The sequence below is a fragment of the Vidua chalybeata genome, chromosome 4 (assembly GCF_026979565.1).
Source record: "Vidua chalybeata isolate OUT-0048 chromosome 4, bVidCha1 merged haplotype, whole genome shotgun sequence".
In the NCBI taxonomy this organism is placed as follows: Eukaryota; Metazoa; Chordata; class Aves; order Passeriformes; family Viduidae; genus Vidua; species Vidua chalybeata.
In genome coordinates, this window is record NC_071533.1 from 60,775,002 (window position 1) to 60,793,426 (window position 18,425).

The 18,425-nt window shown below is 37.9% G+C and overlaps 1 protein-coding gene across 2 annotated transcripts in view; it reads right to left on the reverse strand.

Annotated features, from left to right (window-relative positions):
• JAKMIP1 (janus kinase and microtubule interacting protein 1) overlaps nucleotides 1-18,425 on the reverse strand; it is a 143,240-nt gene that overhangs the window by 14,685 nt on the left and 110,130 nt on the right. For both annotated transcript variants that reach the window (XM_053940829.1, XM_053940830.1), the window contains 5 exons: nucleotides 15,951-16,004; nucleotides 14,895-14,960; nucleotides 12,462-12,530; nucleotides 9,292-9,369; nucleotides 7,514-7,717 (listed from right to left, as the gene is read on the reverse strand). In XM_053940829.1, coding sequence (XP_053796804.1) covers nucleotides 7,514-7,717; nucleotides 9,292-9,369; nucleotides 12,462-12,530; nucleotides 14,895-14,960; nucleotides 15,951-16,004 — 471 coding nt within the window. The remainder of the gene's footprint in view (nucleotides 1-7,513; nucleotides 7,718-9,291; nucleotides 9,370-12,461; nucleotides 12,531-14,894; nucleotides 14,961-15,950; nucleotides 16,005-18,425) is intronic.

Below are 18,425 nucleotides of genomic sequence, written 5' to 3' on the forward strand. Positions count from 1 at the left end.
TCTTCAGCAGTGTGAATGGCATAACTATGTTACATGTATAAATTTAAACAAAGATGAATATAAACTGACTTTCCTTTAGCTATTATTCAAATCAAATGATCATTCACTAAAGTGATGGATAAACACATTCTTTTCTTGGGCTTTTTTTGAAATCCAATGCATTTTAACAGCTGTTTAAAAGCATGTAGTGTTTTAACAATACAATTTGCATAGGCAATTGTCACACACATTACTCAAGCTGTTGGACCTGCTGCTGGAAGGAGGTGTGTATTCAGAAATCCAAATGTTCCCTTTAATGCCATATTCCTAGAATGTGATTTTGCATAATGGTCATAAGGAAACAAAAATGCCACTGCAACAGCATTAACTTAAGCTGGTTTTGTTGACATTTTATTTTACTTCATGAATGAAAACCTAATATAAATTTCAGCCAGTTGCATATGATAATAATAATAATTTTGGATGGACTGTACCTCTTTGATTCTCAATCATTATTTTGTTTGCACAGCAGGTAAAAATTTCATTATTTTCTCTGTTCTGCAGTCTAATTATAATCCAATTAATAGTTACTGATGTAATCTTTATTATGCATCTGTAGTTTATTTATTTGCCTTTCTGAGGAGAATGAACCTTTTAGCAGCTGCACTGAGGAAGCATATGTATTTTCAGCATATGTATTCTCAGTATATGTATTCAGTCACATTTGTGGTTGAATTTTATAAATGCATTCAGCCCCAAATAACTATCTGTTATAATCTGATACAAATTACTATATGTATGTAGTATTTATTAGTAAACTTGATTAATCTTTTTTAACACTGAGAATCTTTTAATTTATGCAATAACATACATTGATATCTAACAGAAGAATATCAACAGTCCTATTAGTTTTCATTAGGGAAACCAATAATTTAAGTCATATTAGAATTATATTTACACAGAATGGTTATGCTAAGTCTATGTGAACTCTGAAGACAAAACACATTCCACATGTTAAAACTGACTCTGTGACAGCCTAAACACATTATCAGGTAGGGAAAAAAAAAAAACCAGAATCATAATGTTGTATTTATCATTAAATTTAGATTATTTTACATTCAGATATTTAAATAACAAATTCCCATGTAGGCAATTATAATGATATGTGTATATATTGGGCATATGAAAATACACTTTTCCTTAACTTCTGTAACAAACTTCACATACTTTCTCTTTCTGCCTTGCCTTTCCTCAGCTCCCACTGGCCTTTCCTAAGAAACAGGGTATTCAGGATTTCAGATGAGAGGATTTCAGCATTCAAATTTCAGATAAGAGTTTTCTTGATACTAATATTATTGCAAGACATACAGTTGCTCTTACTTTGAGTAGAACCTCAGTCACACCTTATTTAGGACAAAGAGAGCAGACCTTTCAGATATATTTTTTCATGTACAACAGTCCTGCTATCACCACTTATTCAGACAAGTAGCATCACTAAAGCAACAAGCAAAGCAGACATAGTTGAAGACTATATAAAGAAAGCATATACAGGGAAACACTGTTAAGATGAACATGTAGAAATTACTAAAATTAACCCTCACTGCCATGCATGTCAGCTGTGGGAAATTACAGAAGTTTATTGTGATATTGTCATTATAGCAGCAATAATGCGCTGAAAGACTCCATGCTCACTCCTGCATGACAAATCAATACCACAGGTCAACCGTGATTAGCCTAGTCATGATGTGCTTGATGAATATTGATGACAGCTATACAGCTGTGGTATATCAGATGCTTTTAAGCGCGATTCATGAATATAAAAATCACATTATCAACAGTAATCTATTATATTTTAAACAACAAACTACAGACAATCAATAGTAAGGGAAAAAAAAGAAAGATCAGTGATTACCCTATGTATATCTCTTCATATTGTATGCAAACAGCTAGCAGCTTAACCTTTGAGATTCAAAATAAAAACATTAAACCATTAAATCTAGGTAGATTTAGAGGAAAAATTATCTGTGCCTCCCCAGTTACTATTATAGCAAGGTTCATAGTAATACTTCCACCTAATTTCTAAATTGTGTGACACAGCTGTGAGTTTTTGACCAAGCCAGCCTCTCTGGCACAAGGCAACATGGCAGAGGAGGGGTTGTCTTTAACTCGTCCTCTCTTTCACAAAGCATTGTGCCAGAGAGGACAGATTTAAGACAGCATCTCCTTATGCCTATCAATGAGGAACACTGAGCACAGCAACCTCCCTCCCTCTCTCCCTCCCCAAAAGTGTTTCCATCAAACATTAAGCCTTAATAATTCTTCTTGGGTGAGAAATAAGCACCAACCACCCCCCACCTCCAAACAAATATCTATTATAAATGGCCAACTCAGTATGGTCATATAGATATGCTGACATCCAACCCTATGGATTTGTAAACAAACTGCTCTCCCAGCATGGAAAAATTGTCCAAAATTCCAAAAAGAAGAGAGCAGGAAGAACTCATGGAGCAATGGCATTTACCATAGCTTTGTTTGGCCTTTAAGCCAGAAGAGCTGTGCCTTCAGAAAAAACTGCTGGTCAGAAAAGGAACTAAGTAACTCAGTGAAGAAAATTAGTTGTTTCTCAATTTCAAGTGATATTTTGACATTTCAGGATGAAAAGGGACATCGGTGCTTCTGACTTTTCCTTGGTGTCCATGAAAAGCAGCGCCTGAGGCATCACACCAGCAGTGAATCCTTCTCTATGGAGTGGCACATGGAGGTCAGTACCTGTTCTGTCCTAAAGATTTGCCTCCTTCTAGTAAAACATGCAAATAAAATGGTCATTTCTGCTCTTCTTACCGTTGAATAATCCAATCTGGTCACAGGAGTAAATGTCCTATTTTAATGAAAACATAGTTAAAGTTTTTACAGCTATATTCCAACTATTTAAAGCTGGAATTGGTTGAGTTCAGCAGTTCATAGATGTCTTATATTCAAGTCTAGAACTAAAGTAATGATTTCTTTTACTCTGTAAAATAGAGCTTCACCCAAGAGTATTCTAACTCAAGTTAAAAGAAAACACACTCAGCTTAGTACAGTACTACAGTACAACTTAGGGGAAAAAAATCACACTTTTTGATGACACAATGAACTAACCTATTATCTTTCTTTTTTCTAACAATTTTATACAAAGATAAGAATGCTCTAGGAAATTATTGGACTACATTAATAAAATCTGTCTTTCATATACCTTCTGACTGGCAGCAGCCATTTTTGGAACTGTGTGTCTATCTGCTATCCTTCAAGGATTTTCTATCTTCTCTTTGGATTTAAAATAACTTCAGATGAAATCAGAATAAATTACATTTCTATTATAAATTTTCTTTATGTTTGAATACTGCCAATAGTGCAACTTGAATAAATCTATCCTAATTTAAAACCTGCTTCTGCTGGCTTTCCCCAGTTTCATACTCCAGAAGCAGCTACAGTAAAACCAACAAGAATATATTTTGGTTTTTAATTTGTTTGATTTATATAAAGCATAATTTGTCATTTAAATATTTACTAGTTTTAGAAGACAAGACGATTACAATATATTTTTAAGGTGAACTAACCATAATGTTGTGTGGATTCTTCTGAACTGGGATTATTTGGGCTGCTGTTGTTTTGTTTGTTTGGGGTTTTTTGTTTTATGGTTTGGTTTTTTTTTTGACTTTGCTTAATTAGGAAGTTGATATCACTACTTCAGAAACATGTTGTATTGCTCTGTTTAAAATATCTTTTCTCTGAGATGGATTTTATAGCTACACAACACATTTTTCTCTCCCTCTAGAAATGGTTCAAAGTATATGCTTAAAAATTTACTCTTCTTAAGAGAACTTGCGAATAATGACCTTCATATTTTCAAAAAAAAACCAGTAAAGTCATTCCATTGCACTGACTATAGCACAAATGTTACTTTTAAATGAAGTCCTGCTAAATATAAACCAGACATTGATTTCCAAAAGGTTGTAATAGCAGTGTAGCACAATGAGACTTTTTTGATGGCAATATCTGCACATGCCCAATTGCTGGAAGCAAATATCACAAGCTGCTCATGACAGATTTTTAATTAACGTGTTTTACCTCCTCCAAATAGAGAGGATGGTGTAAATCAGAGCAACCTCTCTGACTTAGAGGGAATACTGCCAACATACTTCAGCTGAGGATCTGTCCCCCAGACCTGCATGTTGCACTCTGGGTTTAATAAAAGTGTTGTGTGCCTTAGCAAGCAGATCTAATCACACAGTCTGTCTAATTTGGCTCCACAGAGGCCTGGTTCCCTTAATGCACAATGGGTATACATGAATGGTTCCATTTATATACTAATGATACGAATGAACAGTAATAATGTGGGGCTATACATGCCCAAGTAGAACAGACCTACCAATGTAATACAGAGCCTGTCTTCCTAACATATATTTATATCACTGGAACAAAGTCAATACCCAGTGGCCAAGAACTCAAGCTTTACATCTGGACAAAGAAGAACACATAAAGCAGCATTGGCTCACACATAGGGAAGCCATTTACCCATTTCCTTATGCCCATCCCTGTCCCTCTCAGACAGTCATTCCCCAGGAAGGACATTTACCAGCTCTGTAAAACCAGCATCTCACACGTTAAATCCTCAAAGTCCCTGCATGAAGCAATTAATCTATAATGAAACCTTGCATACCAACCTATAGCTTTCACCAAATGCCCTCCCACTTCTGCACCCTGCACGTACAGTCAAGGAGCATTTATAGGCAGAAGGAGGGAACTCTATCACCAGACCTCCTTGAACCCTCACTCTATGACACAGAAACTCTGACTCAGAGAAGACTGTTGCCAGCCTGCCAGATAAGCAGAGTTGTTCATTTGAAGCCCTTGTATCAGGCAGACCAGAAGGCAATGAAAGCAAAGTAACAGGCCTTCTGAAGTGATTGAACTTCCAAAGTTTTATAGAATTTGGAGTCTTCAGCACATGGTTTCTTTTTCAGGGAAAGTTTGAGAGTGTTTGCAACAAGGAGACTCTGTATTAAGCCTTGCAGGTCCATCATGTTGTCCTATCATTCTCTGTAACCTCCACTTGAGCAGAGGAAGAAGTGTTGCACATACTTTTGAGGCACTGCAGACTATAAAATCTGGCCAGGTCTAGACAACTGTTTTGCCAGAACAAAGTGCAGTGGGTGCTTGCTGATGTCACAATGTCAGCAAAACTTCTCCTGGACATAAATATACGAGGAAAGGAGGGTACTTATCAGATATGTACTTAGTGCAGCTTCATCCATTCATTAGGATTCTCTCAGCACAAGTGGGGTTTCATTTGTGTAACATTCCGCTTCTGTCATTTGCTAGTGAGATGAAAGTAATCCCGTGAGAATTAGCCCTCCAATATCCCAGGCAAATTAACTAGCGTCTTTGCCTTTGTTTTTCCTGTTTAATAGGGAATGTGTGGGGGGAGGGAATGTGTGTGTGTGTTAAAAATAGATGACTAAAATACTTAGATGCTTATTAAGCAGTGGAATTCAGTTTAACATGTCCTGCAGGGCTGTAACATTAGCATGTCTAATGAGATGGGCACAACACAAAACTCTAATGACATCCAATGAAATGATCTGGAGACAGGTACATAAACATCCATGGCTAATGAAGCTATGTTTATGTTGGCATTTTTGTTTTCCTATGCACTCATCATATTTAACCTTATGTTGTGAATCAATCTGTGAATACATGAACTGGACTAACAGAAGAAGTGCTCCAGATGTGCATATAAAGTGGTCTAATTGATAGCAAGCAGGCCATGAAACAAATTGGAACAAAATCTAAATTAAACCCCAGATATGCATAAAATGTGTATTTTTGAGTCCTCTGGGACAACTGTTTTGCTTTACAAGTCTACTCCTATTTTTTCCTTTCTATTTGCCACTATTACATGAGTCCCCGAAAAATACACTCTAACAAGGGACACAAAATGTCAAACCACATTTCTGGTGAAATAAAAGGACCAAACTATATCTAGTCTGATGTTAAAATCTGAAATTGACAATTATTTAGGTGTAGAGGCATTACTCAACACTCAATGTCAGTCATACCATTAAATATCATTGACAAACAATATTTACCCAACTGAAAAGCACTGTGTTATTGTTTTGAATAAAACACCAACAGTCTGGCTGGAAATTGGACTGCCTAAGAGACTAACAAAAAAACTCCATTCTCACTAATTTTCAGCTACACTAATAACATTAAACTAATATCTTCTGGCTCCATCCTTATGTACCAAATTTAATATTTGCTGCCACTAACAGTGTCAGCTGGTACCTACCTTCACCAGCTTTCTGTGCACCATTGCTGATGACTAAAAATAGGTGACAACCCATTAAACAAGTTCATCTGCTCTCAATGTTACACATTCCAAACCAATGGAACAGAGTCAAAGAGTAGAGAAAGGAAACTTCTTGGAACTCAGAGCTCAGGTCTGGTACTGCCACCATAAGCACTTCCCACCACTGCAGGATGACAGGAGATGAACACAACAGTGCTGGGTCACATCACATCAGTTTCATCTATACTCATCTACAAAGCCAACATGAACAGAGAGAGGCTAGGACTAAACTAAAAGCAGTTCTTGCCCCAGCATCTGAATCAGCACCTGAAATAGCAACATTGTTCTGGACACATCTGCATAGCACATTTTGGCGTTTACAATATGTGATTTCAGACTTGCACAGAGAGTATCCAAGCAGTCCTCAAGATCTAGGACGTCTGCCTACAACTTCCAGAGTCTACTATAAAGGAGAACCAAAATCCTTGGAAACAATTATTTCTGCTGAAGTAAATAATTAACACCCTGAGACATGCAGCTCTCTTCTTTCACTGAATATTTGCACAAAAACACTAGCAATGCTACCAATACTACATAATTACCACACTCTATAGGCCAGGACCTTGCCAAATTCAAGTCGTCAATAATTGTGCTAAAGGAAGCAGTTTGGACAGACAAGGCTTTTCTGAATGAATTTACAGGAGTGAAAGCTTGTAAATGGCCTCTTAAAATACTTTCTGAGACTTCCTCTTTTTAATTTCATTTAAAAGAGTTCATAAATAGCAAAAATAAATAAAAAGGGAAGGGGGGGAAACCCTTGGATTCTTGTAACTACTGTTTCTGCCTTTATCCCTTTCATAGTGTTACACTCTAACAACCTTCCATTCCGACTTTTTCCACTTTAGGCCTTAAACTTGCAACAAGCTCCCATTGGAGTCCTGTGGAAGACTGTGTGGTTGCTCAGACATGAAAGGTTGTGCAACAGCACCTTGTGGTGAGACAGTGACTTGTTCTGTGTGTGCACCATGCCCAGCACAACCAGGTCCTGACACCACACGGCTCCTTGGCATGGGAGCTGTACAGAGACCAGACTGAACAGAATCCACGAGGTGAGGGTGAAGAAGCGATGCTGTCGTATGGGCAGTGGCAGCAACCACAGAGGTAACACCAACATCAAGGGGGAGGAGAGAGAACCGGGATTACCTGCTGGGCCTGCTGCAGCAGCTCCATCCGCTCGTGCAGGATCTGGCTGTCAAACTCGCGGCTCTGCCTCAGGATCTGCCGCCGCACCTTCTCCACCGCCGCCCGCAAATCCTCCCGCTGCGCTTCCGTCAGCGACTCGCTCGCCCGCCTGCCTGGATCCTGCTGCAGGGCATTATACAGCGTGGCTTCCAGCTCCTGGATTTTCTAATGCAACCCAAATCACACACAGACAGGCTGACGTTTGAATCCAGCAAGCAAACGACCCACCAAGAGCTAGAGGAGAAGGCTAGCAAGCGAAGGCTAAGGCAGGAGGGCAGGATGGACACAGACAGGTAGACAGAAAGCAAGCAAGCGTGAGCAGTGAGGAGCATTCCACACAGAGTGCACGCAGCCTCATGGCACGGATTGACACCTGGGAGATGGGTCCTGTTCTAGCAAATCATTGATTCTTCCGTTTAAGAAAGATTCAGAAGATAGGTCTGCATTCAGTACCTGATAAAACTCCAAATCCTGATGCTGAACATTACAAATTTAACTTAAACGAACAGATTTCCTTCAACTGCAGCTGAGTTGTTAAACCATCATATAAAATAAAAAGACCCCAGGTCTTTTCTTTTCTGTGAACAGAAATCTCGCTCTCCCTCTCTGTGGCCCTAGTGACCTGATATCCATGGCTCACAGTCTATGTCACTGGCTTAGCTCCAAGCTGCCTTAAGCAATGAAGGAAGGAACACTTGTATACACTAATCTCTCATCCATCTCTTGCTGTCTGACAGATTCCTAACATGACTCTCATGCACTGACCAAACTGCAGTACTTTGCAAAGCAGAGGACACAGAAGAACTTCACATTCACGTGGAGAACTGTATTCCCAAGAGGAAAGGAAGGAATCATGGCAGTGTTTCCTTTATTACTGGGGTTAGTATCGTCCTATAAAAAACCAGCATCCAGACTATCAGTATTCGGATCAAGAGCATCTGACCACATCCCTTTGGCCCTCATAACACCTTTGTGAGGTAGGTAATTCCATCTATATTAGTGATGCATAAACAGCTGCACAGAGAGGTTAAATGGCTTGCCCAAGGTCACAGTGCTAGAAATAGTGCCTGCTTGCTTTTATCTCTGTTATCTGCTCTGAGCACTAGACCTTGCTTCTTCTCTGAAAACATTTTCCACATAAGAAACACTTACAGTGTATAAATAGTGCTTCAGGCCATTATATTCTGATTTCCCAAAGTCTCACTAGAGCAAAGTTGTGTGTGTAGTTTTACCAGTTCCTGGATAATTCTTGATTGTTGTTTAGCCTGAGAAAAGGCAAGTTTCCCTTTTGAAAACAAGGAAGGGTAAGGTTGGATAGGATCGCACAGGAAGGAATCGCATAGGAAGAACAGGCATTCCTGATTTAGGATAGGTTAGCAGCAGTAATACTTACAAATGCTTCAGGAAAAGAAATACTGAAAAAGTTCTAAAGTAATTTCTGGTGTATTTTAGCAGTCATGGTCTTTTTCATACATAAACCAGCTTCAAGATTTACCAACAAGATGTTTGCATATCATGGAATAAAAAATGCAATGCAAAATGTTACACTTGTAAGTACTATAATCCATTTCCTAAACTTTTGTTTAAGAAATAGTTGATTTCTAGTCTGGCAGAAAAAAATAGATAAAGTAAAAAAGAGTCCTATTTATAATTAAAAGAAAAAAAAACAAAACAAAACAAATCCTGCATTTTATAAGATCTGTTCAAATAGAAAAATTTAATGACTGTTCTTTTCCTACCATGTATGCCTGGTCCAGAGCTTGCTTCCTGTAGTCGAGTTCTTCCTCTAAATAACCCTTCTGTTTACTGAACAGGTCCTGAGCAATAATAAAAACAAGGGAGTGTTTGTTCTTTATCCTAATTTATGAAGAATCATAAATGCCATCATTTTTATGCAAGCTTTCCACTTGAAAGCAAAAAAACCCATAGCAAATGACCACGTTCATCCTAAGGATATTTGGAATATCAACTTCACTATATTAGCACTTCAAAAATGTCTATCATATTAACAAGTTATACCTAGAAAGCACTGACCTCTACACCAGTGTACAAACCTGCCTGGACCTGACAGAAGTGCAGCAAAAGGTGAGTGGGGATGTACATGCATGTCCAATAGCTATAACTTACACAGGGCCAAGGGAGGGAAAAGACAAGCACAAGAGAGGGCACTTTATGAAAATATCCCATGGAAATATTACCCTTAAGGAAATCATGGGCATGCCCTAATTGTTGTCTAATCTGTTCTAGGGAGGAAACCCAAACATGCAGGGCCACAGCTGGATTCTGCAGCACCGTCCCGTGACGTGTTACTGAAGCTGAAGTAACAACTCGGTCCTCAGCCTGTACAGGCAGGAAGCCAAATTGAAACAGGTGAAGTGATGCCCAGAGAGGTTGAGTGACTAGCTGAAGAGCTGAAGAAGTTTTCAAGATATCTAAGATTTAAGGGATCATTTACTTTTTTTCTTAAAAATCAAACTCCTCAACTTTATAAACCCCACAGACTGGGGTTTCAGTGGAACTCAGTATCCAAAACATGATGTTTCAAGCAAGTTGTGGACATTCAAATGGTTGCCTTTAGTGTTTCAAATCATAGAATGGTTTGGGTTGGAAGGGACCTTAACTATCATCTTGATCCAACTCCCCTGCCATGGGCAGGGACACCTTCACCTAGACCAGGTTTGATGATAGTAACTACAACATCAGAGAGTTACTTAATTTTATTAGCTTTTCTTTCAAAGCAGGTTTTCACACTCAAAAGAATTAGTAGTAGAACAAAAATCAGAAAAGCCCTTTGACTGAATTTAATATTTTCTATCATTCTTTTTTTCTCATCAACAAGCTTTTGCATTTCTGGTGCATATAGAATAAATGCCAAATTAAATACATATGATTCTTAAGATCACTAATTGCAGCTTTTATTAACAGTATTAAAAATTTAAATAATGTTGCTCTGATTAGTTTTATTGGATATGGGATTGCCTCCAAGTCACTTAGCCAAATTTTGCTATCAGACATATATGTGGACTTCTGAGAACTTTTCTGTCCGTTGCCAGTATAGAACTGGTAACAGTAGCAATATATGACCAGTATTAGAGGATTTAGAGGAATAAGGTGCTATTTGTTGTCTGTATAAGAAGTATAATATTTACTATTAATTTATTTTGTAAACTGGGAATTCTTTTAATTACCTATTAATTAATATTCAAGGCAAACCCAAAGTATAAGTCAGGCCTTGATCTTGGGGCTGAAATTTGGTTGGGAACAGATGGGCATCTATTACCATAATAGCCATTTTAGAATCTTCTACTTATGCTACTGGCCCTGAAGGGAAAGGCCTCCAACAAGTCTTGTAGGACATATTTTTCTGCCCTTAGTGGACATCTCCAGAACTCTGAGTTCAGAACTCTGGAGGATGTGATACAGTATTAGACACCACATTTATGCAACTGAATGCCAACCATGACCACCCAGGTGGCTCATTTTCTAACATGGATGACTTACAGCAACTGCAAGGCTGTTGTACAAGATGAAACACCACCATGCACTGGGAGTGCACAGCAAAGGACAGGCCTGGTCCTGACTTTCCTACAAGTGTCTGACACCACATTCACTTGTCTGAGACAATAAAATGGGTCAGAGCTACCACCAGACCCCAGAATAGCCATGCAGCTGCCCTGATCATGTTACTTCTCAAAAGGGATAGTAAAGGCTATCCACAGCAAGCAAGAGGGAAAGAAACAAGAATAGGAACTCAAACCCTTAACAGGGGTTTCAAGGACAACTACACCAGTGCTCAGTCCTTCTAAAAGTATCATGCTAGAATATAATTTCTCAACTCATTGAGTCAATCATTAGGGATGCAGATTCTCAGATTGCTATGCTAAACAAATAGATGCGAGGGCTATCCACAGTAAGACTTGAAAACATCACAGATAATAAGGGGGAAGATAATATATCAAGCCCCCTTATAAGCCCCCTATTTTTTCCATTTTTCTTTACAAAAGAATCTAGTATTTGTGGCCACTTTCCTTTCCCCAAACCTTTGTATTTTTCTTAAAAGACTTAAAAATAAAGAAATACTAAATGTGGAAAGTATCTTATCTGTGTTAAAGTATAATCGGTATAACAGGTTACACTCAACAGAGAACACAGTCTGAGCACTCCTATTTTTGTTTATGGCTCAAACACACACTTCTTCAGTGGCCCTGGGCAAATCACTTAACCTCCCTGTCTCATTGTCCCATTCTTTAGGATGAATGCAATGCTGCTTATTTATCTACCTGTAAAAGGTGTGGTGAGGATTAATCAGTGTTTGGAACGCCATTTGAAGATGTGAAGCACAGCATGCATGGTAAACCAATAAAACAAAACACTCCTTCTAAAACTGTTCAACATATGGAAAAATAAGGTCAGTTTGTTCTTCAAGACAGAGCTGCTTTTTGAGACAGCATTCTGTCTTTAGGCATGAAGGCATGGGGCAAGAAAGGTCATCTGAAGTAAAAGGTCTTGACAGCTTGTCCAGAAGCTGAGTACCAGAGAGCAAAGAAATGCCCTTGCCAATTCTACTAGCATGACCTCAATATTAAAAAGATGATGCTGCTCCCTGACAAATTAATATACAAAGAAAGCACAGAGACAGTTTCACACTGTTTGGTTAATGTGCTCTCCAGTTATGCCTTTGTGCCCTAATCCGTATATATTTTTGCTATTTTTGTTCTATATAGATTTGAAAGTTCTGTCTCACCCCAAAGAATACAAGCAATAGATTGTTCTAGAAACACTTGCCTATTTTACCATTAAGCCATCTCTGTCAAGCAGAGAAAGGCAGCAAACCTGCCTGGGATGAAATATATGCACAATCCCTTGACATAAGTTTTAGCTAAATGAATTTTTAGCTATTGTTTCTTACCTTCTCATTCTCCAGGTCTAACATCTTCTGTGTCAGTGCAGCTTCTGTCCCCTCTATCTGTTTCAACCACTACAGCAATGTGAAGAGAAAAAATAGAAAATGAACAGAGATTTTGAAAAAGGTTCTACCAAACATTTTTCCAGTTTGTTGCCAGCACTTCCAGGTATATGCTTCTCCCATGCTATCTATTCACTCTGGAGACACGCATGAATAAACAGGTTGTGAGAGCACAGGCAGAATGGAGGACTGCAGAGACACACTAAAGACTAACAAGTGGAGGTTGCTTTCCTACAGTAAATTAAATGGGGTTTTCCTTTGTAAAGTTCAAGAAACAAAATACACTTGGGTCAAGAATGCAAAATCAACCTGATTGTTTCTTACTCAAACGCTTGTTGGCCTGATTTGTGAAACCATCATCTCACTTCAGGCCTCCAGTCCTTCATTTTTCCAGAGGGCAATTTAAACAAAAGACAAGGTGGAAAACTCAGCACTTAATTCTGAAGAGTTTACTGCACTCTTTGTGGGAAAAGGCTCACTTGTAAAACATTGGTAATGTAGAGGGAAAAATAAAACAGACAGACAGATGGAAGCTCTTGTAGTTGCTACTATGAATCCCTTACCATTATGGTAACATTCAAAACAATCAGAATGAAGAACAGCCATTGCATTTCAAAGGTAAGAATAGCACATCATAATAGCTAAATGCATGGATACAAGGTTTTTGCTTAATTACTGTCACCAGGATTATGTCAATATTTCCATTTAAGTTTATTGGAATGGATGGGAATGGTCAGATCTGAATTATTTAATTTGATTTCCCTACTGGTCTTCAACAAGGACCCATGACTACAGAGAGCAGATTTGCCACTGATAATTCTCACTTTTCTCAACTGCCTTGATTACTAACAATGGACTACTCATATTTCCTTTAAGTCTTTTGGTAATCTTTGCACATCAAATCCCTTAATTTAGTGTTTTGTGACTTCATTAGGAAGTCACTTTTATTCAAAGGAATTAATGATATACTAGCTTTTTTCCCAAGATTTTTATAGAAAATTTCAAACATAAGTTTACAACCTATGAAATGTGAATTCATTACTTCATCATTTTGAACCTTCCACTATTTAAGAGACTGATGAATAAAAATGGAAATTTGTTTTATCTGCTTAGCAGGTTAGCTTTCTACAGAAAAAAATTGACAGAACACCATATTCCCCAGAGATTCTATTTTCACCATCTTTGTTTTCTTCATTTTGAAGGTGACAAGCTCAAGATATTCCTAAGGAAAGCCTCACTACGGATATTTGAGCATTCTGAACCTTTGAAATCAATGGAAATGGGAAATCCTGAGCATCTCTCACAGCTACCCTCAATCAAGTGAAGGGCTATTTGCAAAAATTAGAGGTCTAATTTTTTTTTAAGGTATGCAAATGATATGCAAAATGAAATGTTGATTCTGAACATTCTATGCCTGTTATAGCCTTTCACAAACCAAAGGGCACAGGAGACACAAACAGTATTTTTGGGAGTCTATATCTTAGCCTTTTATAGTTCTTCTCCTTTCATTTTTTGGATGTGAAAGGAGAAGAATGTGCTAAAATTCCTTCTCTTTTATGCCACAGCACAGTGAAAAACCATAGGGATTTTAGCCCATTTCCCCATTTGTATTTTGCTTATAGCAATTACTCATTTAAATTAATGATTATTAAATTACCTGATGTAGATTATTTACTTTAAGGTATTTAGATAAGTAGATTATCAAAATTATATCAATTAAAGCAATTATTAAAAGTGCTCAAATTTTAATTTAAAATATCTGATTCTGAATTTCAACAATACATCAGGAAAGATTTAATGGAAACATATGAAAAGGATGCACAGAGCTTCTTCAGAGAAATATGCAAGTCTTTCTTAGTTCTAAATGTCCCCCCTTTCATATACAGATTATATTCTCTGGAAGTAAAGAACTAGCCATACAGAAATGAGTGACCTGATTGTCCTGTGCAAACTACTTTTTCTCTATGCCCACTAATTTACAGAGGAAAGGACCACTGACTGCTCTGAGCTTTTTCAGTCACACACAGAAATGAGCCCAAAAGGCACCACGGGCACCTTACAGAGGGCACCTTACAACTGCTCCAGAGCACTGAGGACACCAGCACTTCTGGGAATGAAGTCTCTTGTGTTAAGTGGATTTTTAGTACTTTATGCTAAGGGAATATCTCCAAAACATGTATTTATTTTTAAACTGGGTTTCTTTCTTAAGTTTGGCTTTACCTCAAGACATCACAATCCAAACATTCATGTAAGGATGAATACATGCTCCAATCTAGATGACCTGAACAGAACAGCCATGCTTCCCTGGCAAAGTTATGAGGTATCTTAGAAGATTTGGCCAGTTTTTAGCAGAGAAAAATATTTACTGGATTCTACCTTTTCACAGAGGGAAAGCACAGTCCCAGCTTGGATTATTGCAACCTGCTCTTCATTTCTCAAATTCTAAAATACAAAAAGATGCATTTAAAATTGGATTAAAAAATCGTCCTTTAACACGAGCAGTAAGTTTTAACCATACTCAAAAAGTAAATCAGTTATAACATTTAGGATTATAGATATGACCAAAAAGGATCCCATGACTGAAAGTACTGAAAATTAAACCAAGGGTGCTTAGTTCCACTCTATTTCAGCATACCAGCTCCACAACACTTTTTCAAAGAATCAACGCTTTTTCAACAAATCATTCAATGAAACAGATCTTTCAAAGAAAATTAAGTGATTTCAGTCAGGGATTTTGCCATTTTTTTCCTGTTTTTGCCAGTTCACTGGACTAAGCCTTGCAGCAAGTGAATCTCACTTTCATGCACTTCAGACTTCCAATTAACGAAAACAATGCAAAGAGGAAGTGCCATAGAAACCTCCACAGGACTTGCAACATAACATGCAAATCTAGAACTTAAAACTAGTATTTAAAAGACCTCAATCTGTTAAATCTAGCTATAAACTGGACTCAGCTCCCTGGATGTTTGTGCCCCAAATGTGTGACTAAGATTTCATACTGTACTTAGCAATAAAGAGGAAAAATGGGAGAGAGTTATCCTTGCCTTTCTCCCAGAAAATCCACTCCTGGCAGTGACAGCCTTCACAGCAGAAGGTGCTACTATTACTACTCAAGAGGGATAATTCACAACCTGGTCTGGCTTTGCCTTCTGTTTTGCATCTTTTCACTTTGCCTATTACAGTGCCTATTTTCCATATCATTTGGTCAAGACCAAATCCTTCCTTCAAAAAATACTCTTTTCACTACCATCAGTTTAACTAAAAGTTTTCATGTTGTAAAAGCCATTCCTAACCATTCATATTCTTCATACAAAAACAAGCATGTAAAAATCACCCTGTGCACTCTCTTGGATGTTAGTATTTGCTGTGGAAAAAGAATGCTTTAAATTAACCATGAAATTGGAGGTACATTTAAAAGTAAAAAAGTGTTACCCCATTATCTCCAAGAATATCTAGCTTCTTCATAAGTTCAGATATATTCACGTCCTGAAAAAGATGTTTGACACTTATTTTTTTATGAAGTAGGTCAGAAACAGTTTTTATATGCTACATTTTATGTACCCTTTATTTTCTTCTTTGTGTGAGACTTCAAATGTAAATAAGTGAAACATAGTTTTGCATCACAATTACAAAAGTAATTACTGGTATTTTAAAACAAAACCAAAAGTCACTTTCAATTATATGAAGCAACCTGGATGTCTGTGCATGAAGGCAGAATGTTCCTGTATTATTCACACTTATCATCCTGCTAATGTGTAGAGGAAAGACCAAAACTGATAAACAGGTTTAAAAGACATTAAGACAAAGGGCTTAAAAGACTTTTTTTTTGTTTGCTTGGAGTGGATCATCAACCACATCAAGCTACAGAAGTTACAAGGACAGAGAGTATAAACAAATAATTGCTAAGAAAGTTTGCTTGGTCGTTTGGTTTTTAAACAAAACTGTGGAGTTTCAAATCAGCCTTACAGTGGCAGAAGGGAATGTGCACAGTGGGCAGAACATCCTCCTCCAAACAGCTTATCAGCTCATAATCATCTTTCTGATTAGAAAGCCACATTTCTCTGCCACTCAGCTCTCAGATAATGAACTAAGCAACTCATCCTTATTAAGGCTCAGCCACTGAAATAAAGAAAACCACTCCTCTGATTAAAAAAAAAGAGAGGCATAAATTCATGGAATCACATAATCATAGAATATGCTGACCTGGAAGGGGTCCATCAGGATCATTGAGTCCAACTCCTGGCCCTACACATCCCCAGGAGTCACATAATGTGCCTGAGAGCATTGTCCAAACACTTCCTGAGCTCTGTCAGACTGGTGCTGTGACCACTTCCCTGGGGAGCTGTTCCAGTGCCCAACCACCCACTAGGTGAAGAACCTTTTCCTGATAAAATTCATATGATGTCTGTATTCAACACTGTGCCAGGATCCATTCCTAGGCCCCAGAATTCTATTTAAGTTTAAAAACGTGTTGGAAAGGGTCATGGAACTGTTTAACCACAGGTAACCACATTCTCCTGAGCTGTCCCAAGTTTGGTCTGCACTTAACAGACCAAAGTTAACATGGACCAGGGATCATTTCCACTGACAGCCTGGATGCAGCCATGCTATTTGAAGGCAGGAAGCCTTGAGAACATGGGAATAGACCAGTCCATGTTAGTCCAAAATGCTTCATACACATACATAAAGCAAAAGAGCCTTGTTAAATGCTGCCACCCTCAACTTCTACTCATGTTCAGCACTTAGAAAAGGCCAACATTTCACAGGGCCATGTGTGGTTTTCGAGTTTTTCTATACGGAGAGGTCCCCTCCATCTCTTCCCAAAAACTTCAAGGGTGTTCCCAAATGCTACATGAGCTATTTAACTGTGCACATCACTAACTCTGGAATGGTGCATATCCTAAAACACTTGTGTTTGGATGGATGTTAAAAACAAAACTATTGATTACAATCAGCATTGACAATGCTGAACAGAAACTTCTTTAGCCAACGAGTTACACTAGTGAACAATGGAATTTACTTGCATCTATTGAGCTTGAAATAATAATTCTAATAATTTATTTCCATATGATGCATAAAGGAAGAATCAGAAACCAAATCAGATTTTGCATCATTCTGGAATCTACATTGCTACTGATGGCTAATAATTTTGAAAAGCATGAAAACAGATAAAAGGTCAACTATTTCAGTCTGCCCATTTTAGGTGATTGCCCCATCTTCCAGGTAAGTAAACTGAAAGGCAAATTGAAAAGAATCCACCTGTTAAAGCACAGATGACATATGACAATGGAAAAAAGGGAATTATGGATTTTGGTACACTGTACCTGCTACAGCCAATATGCAGATTAGAACAACAGGTAAGCTAAAAGTGAGTCTGGCTCTATTTGTAGGTGATATGCTAACTGATGACTTGGTGTGCTTTGGGAGGTGAGAAGCCAACCAATTCTGTAGGTAAGAAGCAGATTTTAACTCTTTTCTTTTAGACTACTCAACTTCCTCAAAATATGCAGGGACAATTTCTGTTTATTTCCTCTAGAGATCATACTGTGCTCATTAAAGCACTGAATAGCAACAAGCCTCCAATAAGAGGACTTGTAAACAGAACTAAAAATTCAACCATAAACCACTGGTGAGTGGCACTGAGATTATGCTTTAGTTACTTGTAGGAAAGTTACCCAGCCCTGTTGTGTAACATTACTGACAACACAATCAACACAAACATTACTGACAATTCAATCTTAAGTGAACCAGCACACAAATCAAGTTCCACAAATAGCCTGTTCATGGGGGAACAGGAGTCAAAAGAGTAATTCTTTCTTCCTTATATCAGAAGGTAATCAAGCGAGATCCTGATGTTTACCTTATTCTTGTTCTAAAGGAGTTCCACCTATCTGAATGAGTTCTGGG